The 6,278-nt window shown below is 40.1% G+C and overlaps 1 protein-coding gene across 1 annotated transcript in view; it reads left to right on the forward strand.

The window, feature by feature from the left end:
- ANTXR1 (anthrax toxin receptor 1) overlaps nucleotides 1-6,278 on the forward strand; it is a gene marked incomplete at its 3' end in the record, with an annotated part of 308,898 nt that overhangs the window by 261,417 nt on the left and 41,203 nt on the right. Inside the window, exon 12 of the mRNA XM_006902541.1 lies at nucleotides 848-926. Within this exon, the coding sequence (XP_006902603.1) occupies nucleotides 848-926 (79 nt within the window). The remainder of the gene's footprint in view (nucleotides 1-847; nucleotides 927-6,278) is intronic.

A 6,278-nucleotide genomic window follows, 5' to 3' on the forward strand; every position in this document is an offset into this window, starting at 1 on the left:
ACATAACAACAACAACAACAAAACAAACAAAACACCAACTTCTCTAAACTGGAGACTTAACCTCAGGCAGCACCCAATTCACTATTAAATACAAAAGCCAGTTTTTCCAGTTAACTGCTATGCATCTGAGAGCTGGGCGGTGAATAATAATGACAGGAAAAGAATTGACACCTTTGAATTGTGGTGTTGCATAAGAGCACTGAACATCCCATGGATGGCCAAGAGAACAAACAGATACATCTTAGAGAGAGTGCAGCTACAGCGGTTTTTGGAAGCAAGAATGATGAGTCTTTGCCCCACATTCCTTGGGCTTTTTGCTAGGCTGTGCTATTCCTTTAAGAAGAACATGATGCTGGGAAGGGTGGAGGGTCAGCAAAGAAAAGGAATACCCTTCTTAACCAGGTGGATTGACACTGTAATTGCTGCTGTGGGCTCTTGTATGTCAGGAAATATGAAGATGATGCAGAATAGAGCAAGGTTCAGATCTTTTGTTCTTAGGGTTGCTATGAGTCACACTCATCTCAACTGTACCTAACAACAACAGGTATAATAGTACACGTAAATGAAATCGAGCAGAATTTGTTGCAATACAGGATAGTGCAGATGCATTACCCTAACACAACCACCAAGCGCATCCTGCCATCTTTCTAGAACGTTAGAAGTGAATGGTCATAGAGATCACCTCCAATATCTTACACATGGGGAAACTGAGGGAAACAAGATGAGTGACTATATATCCATGGACAGTTGCTGAAAGCAGAGTCCAAAGATGACCTTCATCACTGTCTCAGCTCATTGTTCACTACACACTATGCTGATATCTCTGGTTCTCTTTCTGTCATTTCAGGAAAGCCGCACTCCAGGTCAGCATGAATGATGGCCTCTCTTTCATCTCCAGTTCTGTCATTATCACTACCACACAATGTGTAAGTCCTACCCTTTTCTCTACTCATTGCCTCATTATCATTATCATCAACATTTCTTAGGCGTCAGTATTCTCCACAGATGTTTCTTGACGTTGTGAGATTTGATGTTGTACCGAACGAACTTTTCTCCTTCCTTTCATAAGCCAGAGATGAGCTGGTTTGTGGCTATTATTTTTGTGGAATTTATGAAGAGTACTTGGGTTGGCTTATTCCATATTACCCATTTCTATTGTTAAGGGGAAATCTAATGCTTCTTGGCTAGTTAGTAGGGTGGGTGCAGTGTTTGTAGAACAGTGGGATTGGGTTTGGAAGCCTAGATGGAGTAAGTGTAAGAAAGAATGGACAGGGAAAGCATTTTTCCTGGAGTCTTTGTGTAAAAAGTAGCAGGAAAAGGGACTATTAACTGGAAGAAATGTAGAAACTGCAGAAAAGGGAAAGTTGATGAAGCTGAGGGAGGAAAAAAGAAGCCTGTGCAATAGGCATTATGAAGCAGGAGGGAGGGTATCCACCTCTATATAAACTTCTTGATAATCCCTTCTCTATATCCTTTATTATCTGGCCATTTTCTCTATTAACATGTAATGTCGCATGATTTTTTAAAATGTTGATGCCTTGTTAGGAGCTGTCATCTGTACACCAGTTAAATTATGTCTTGACTGCCCTTGGACTGGCTGAACTCTGAGAGACTGACAATAGGTGACTTGGTAGGCTATAGTGATTCTCAGTACCTTCGAAGAAGGCCTGACTCAACCAAAGTAAAACCCCACTCTGATAACCTGTTGCAAAATGGATAAATATCATTGAAAAGATCTTTCACAGAGGAAGACATTCAAGTGGCCAACAGACACATGAAAAAATGCTCAAAATCACTGGCAATAAGAGAGATTCAAATCAAAACCACAATGAGATACCATCTCATCCCAGTAGCAGTGGCAAAGGTTAACAAGACAGCAACTAATAAATTTTAGAGAGGATGTGGAGAGATAGGAACTCTTGTACACTGTTTGTGGAATTGTAATGTGGTACAACCATTTTGGAAGACAGTTTGGCATTTCCTTAAAAACTGAACATAGAAATTCCATATGACCTAGCTAGTCTGCTTCTTGGAATACACTCCAAGAAAATTAGAAATGAGACACAAACAGAGACTTGTCCACCAATACAGTATTACTATAGCAGCATTATTAATGATTGCAAGATCATGGAAACAGCCCAAATGTCCAACCACAATCAAATAGATTGAAAAATTGTGGTACATTTCCATAATTGGATACTATTTCACATGCCAGAGCACTGATTATGAAATTTACTACCCAACTTGGGTGGGACTGGAGAACATTATGTCAAAGGAACTAACTCGGTCCCATACAGACAAATGCTGTATAAGACCATTATTGTAGAAATAGAAGGATAATTAGTAAAATGTATACGAGAATCCGAGGAGGGGAGGGGAGGAGCATAGGTGTGAGTATGGGCAGGGAGGGGTAATGCACAATTTTACGGGTAGAGGGAGGGGTGGTAAAGGAAATGGTAAAAATCTTGTGTGAAAAACAATGTACACAAACTTTATAAGCAAACAAGTACAACAGAAAAATTGACTTAAAAATAAAACAAACACAAACAACTCAAGGTAAATCAGGGACATACAAATAAAATCAAAGACTATAATATTCATCAGAGAAAAGCTAGGAAAAATTCTAGAAGTCCTAATCCATAGCATTAACAGTCTTCCAATATAATGAAAAACCTACAAAGCTCTATACACATCAAAAAAACTCCTCCAACAGGGTTAAAGGAAAACCACAGACTGGGGAAAAATATTTATCAATGACATATCTGATAAGGGACTCATATTCAAAATTTATAGATTACTCCAGCACCTCAAAAAGGAAAAGGTAAAATACCCAGTCACAAAATGGGCACTGGACATGAACAGACATTTCACTGAAGAAGATATTCAGATGGCAAACAAACACATGAAGAAATGTTCAAAATTCATAGCTATAAGAATGATGCAAATCAAAACAACTATGAGATATAATCTCACACTAGAAACAATAGCAAAGTTCAACAGAGTAGCAAGCAACAAATGCTGGCCAGGTTGTTGAGAGATTAAAACACTTCTTCACTGTTGGTGGGAGTGTAAAATGTTGTAGACACTATGGAAAAAGGTCTGATGTTTTCTCAAAATATTGGAAATAGAAATACAATTTGACCCAGCAATACTGCTATTGAGAGCATATCCTAAAAATTAGAGCCACGACACAAACAGCTGTATGCACATTCATGTTTATTGCTGCATTATGGACAATAGCAAAGAGATGGAAGCAACCCAATTGCTCATCCATAAACAAATAGATATAAATATTACGGCACATTCATACAATAGACTATTAGTAGCACTGAATAACAATGAAGTCATAAAATATTACACAACATGGAAAAGGTAAGAGGACATTATGCTAAGTGAAAGGTCACTGTCACAAAAGGACAGGTATTGCATAACATCACTATAAAATAGATATGTAAAATAGTTATAAAATACAACAGATATAGGGGTGTTGTGTAAAGAATATTTAACTATCCAGAGAACACTGCATTAGAATGGTTGAGTGTACGTACTGTCCAAAAAGAATATATAATTAAGTATTACATGTATGACAACAGTCTGGATAAGGGGTGCCTTGTGGGGTGGGCTGAGAGGAGGGTGAAGAAATGTAAAACAATGAATTAAATAAACTATCATATAATAAGAGATCATGTTGTTGTTGTTGTATGTGCCGTCGAGTTGCCTGCGACTCATAGCGACCCTATGTACAACAGCCCTAAACTCCGCTCTGTTCTGTGCCAATCGCACTGTCTCTGACACTCCCATTCCAATTATCCCAGTCACTGAATCAATCCACCTCATAGAGGGCCTTCCTCTCCTGCGCCCTCCCTCCACCCTCCCAAGCGTGATGTCCTTCTCTAAGGACCGGTCTCTCCTCACAACATGTCCAAAATATGTTAGATGGAGCCTCAGAATCCTTGCCTCCAAGGAGCCACCCGGTTTAACCCTTTCCAGGACAAATCTGTTTGTTTTCCTAGTAGTCTCAATACTCTTCTCCAGCACCACAGCTCAAAGGCATCAATTCTCCTTCTATCCTCCCTGGTCATTGTCCAACTCTCTGATGCATAACAAGTGATTGCAAAGACCATGGCCTGTATAAGACACACCTTAGTCTCCCGAGAGACACCATTGCTCTTCAGTACTTTGGAGAGGTCCCTAACAGCAGACTTTCCCATGGCAAAGCGCCTTTTAATTTCCTGGCTGCTCGTGCCAAGACTGTTGACTATGGAGCCAAGCAAACTAAAGTTGTGTACAATCTCAATCTCTTCACCACCCATCCAGATGCTGCCAATTGGTCCAGTTTTGAGAATCTTTGTCTCCTTGACATTGAGCGTCAATCCATATTATAGGCTGCAGTCCTTGACGCTCTGCAGCAGGCGCTTCAGGTCCTCTTCAGTTTCAGCAAGCAGGGTTGTGTCATCCGCATAACGCAGATTGTTGATAAATCGTCCACCAATCTTGACCCCACATTTCTCCTCATAGAGCTCAGCCTCCCGGATAATCTGTTCTGCATATAGGTTGAAAAGGTATGGAGATAGGATGCATCCCTGGCCTACGCTCTTCCCAATTTTGAACCATGCAGTGTTCCCTTGCTCTGTTCTGACGACTGCCTCCTGGTCCAAGTATAAGTTTCACATTAGAACGATCAAGTTTTCTGGGATTTCCATTCTTCTCAGAGTCAACCATAGTTTGTTATGATCTACACAGTCAAATGCCTTTGCATAGTCAATGAAACACAGATAGACATTCCTCTGGTATTCCCTGCTTTCAGCCAAGATCCATCTAAGATCAGCTACAATATCTCTAGTACCACGACCCCTTCTGAACCGAGCCTGGACTTCTGGTAGCTCTCTTTTGATGTGCTGTTCCAGTCGTTTTTGGATAATCTTCAGTAAAATCTTGCTTGCATGTGAAATCAATGAGATTGTTCTGTAGTTTCCACATTCTGTTGGGTCACCTTTCTTTGGGATAGGAACAAATATCGATTTCTTCCAGTCAGTTGGCCAAGTGGTTGTTCTCCAGATTTCTTGTCACAACTTGGTGAGCACGCCATGGCAGAGATCATATATATTAAAATAAGATTAAAAAATATTGAAGAGCTGAACAAAAGATTTCACAAGGCAGTGCGAGAAGACAAAGTAAAGTATTACAATGAAATGTCCAAAGAGTTGGAGTTAGAAAATCAAAAGTCTCTAACTTGCTCAGCATTTCTTAAGCTTAAGGAACTAAAAGAACAAATCCAAACTTCAGGTTCCAATACTTAAGGATGCTTTGGGCAGAATATTAAATGATCCATGAAGTATTAAAAGAACATGGAAGGAGTATACAAAGTCACTGTACCAAAAGGAATTGGCAGACACAGAAGAATTTGATGAAACAATATATGAGCAAGAGCCTATGGTGATGAAGGAAGAAATCAAGCTGCTTTGAAAGAATTGTCAAAAAATAACGCTCCAGGAATTTATGGTATACCAACTGACATATTTCATCTAACAGATGCTGCTTTAGGATGTGCTCACCAAGTCGTGCCAAGAAATCTGGGTAACAACCACTTGGCCAGCTGACTGGAAGAGATCTGTACTTGTTCCCATTCCAAAGAAAAGTGATCCAACAGAGTGTAGAAATTATCAAACAACATCATTGATTTAACATGCAAGCAAGATTCTGCTGATGATTATCCAAAACGACTGGAACAGCACATCAACAGAAAACTTCCAGAAGTGAAGCCTACTTTTAGAAAGCGTCGTGGTACCAGGGATATTGTAGCTAGTGTTAGATTGATTTTTGCTGAAGGCAGAGTGTACCAGAGGAATGTCTATCTGTGTTTCATTGATTATGCAGAGGCATTTGACTGTGCGGATCACAACAAACAGTGGCTGACTTTGAGAAGAATGGGAATCCCAGAACACTTGATCGTGCTAATGTGAAACCTATACTTGGCCAAGGCTGCAATCATTAGAACAGAGCAAGGAAACACTACATGGTTCAAAATTAGCAAGGGCATATGCCAGGGATGTGTCCTATCTCTATACCTTCTCAATCTATATGCAGAACAGATTATCCGGAAGGCAGGGCTCTGTGAAGAGAAGTGTGGCATCAGGATTGGAGGACTATTCATCAACAATCTACATTATGCAGATGACATAACCCTACTTGCTGAAACTGAGGAGGACCTGAAGTGCTTGCTGCAGAGTGTCAAGGACTGCAGCCTTCAATATGGATTGAGGCTCAATATAGGAAGA

The sequence above is a fragment of the Elephantulus edwardii genome, unplaced genomic scaffold (assembly GCF_000299155.1).
Source record: "Elephantulus edwardii isolate Elephantulus edwardi_28Jun2011 unplaced genomic scaffold, EleEdw1.0 scaffold00425, whole genome shotgun sequence".
NCBI classification, from domain to species: domain Eukaryota; kingdom Metazoa; phylum Chordata; class Mammalia; order Macroscelidea; family Macroscelididae; genus Elephantulus; species Elephantulus edwardii.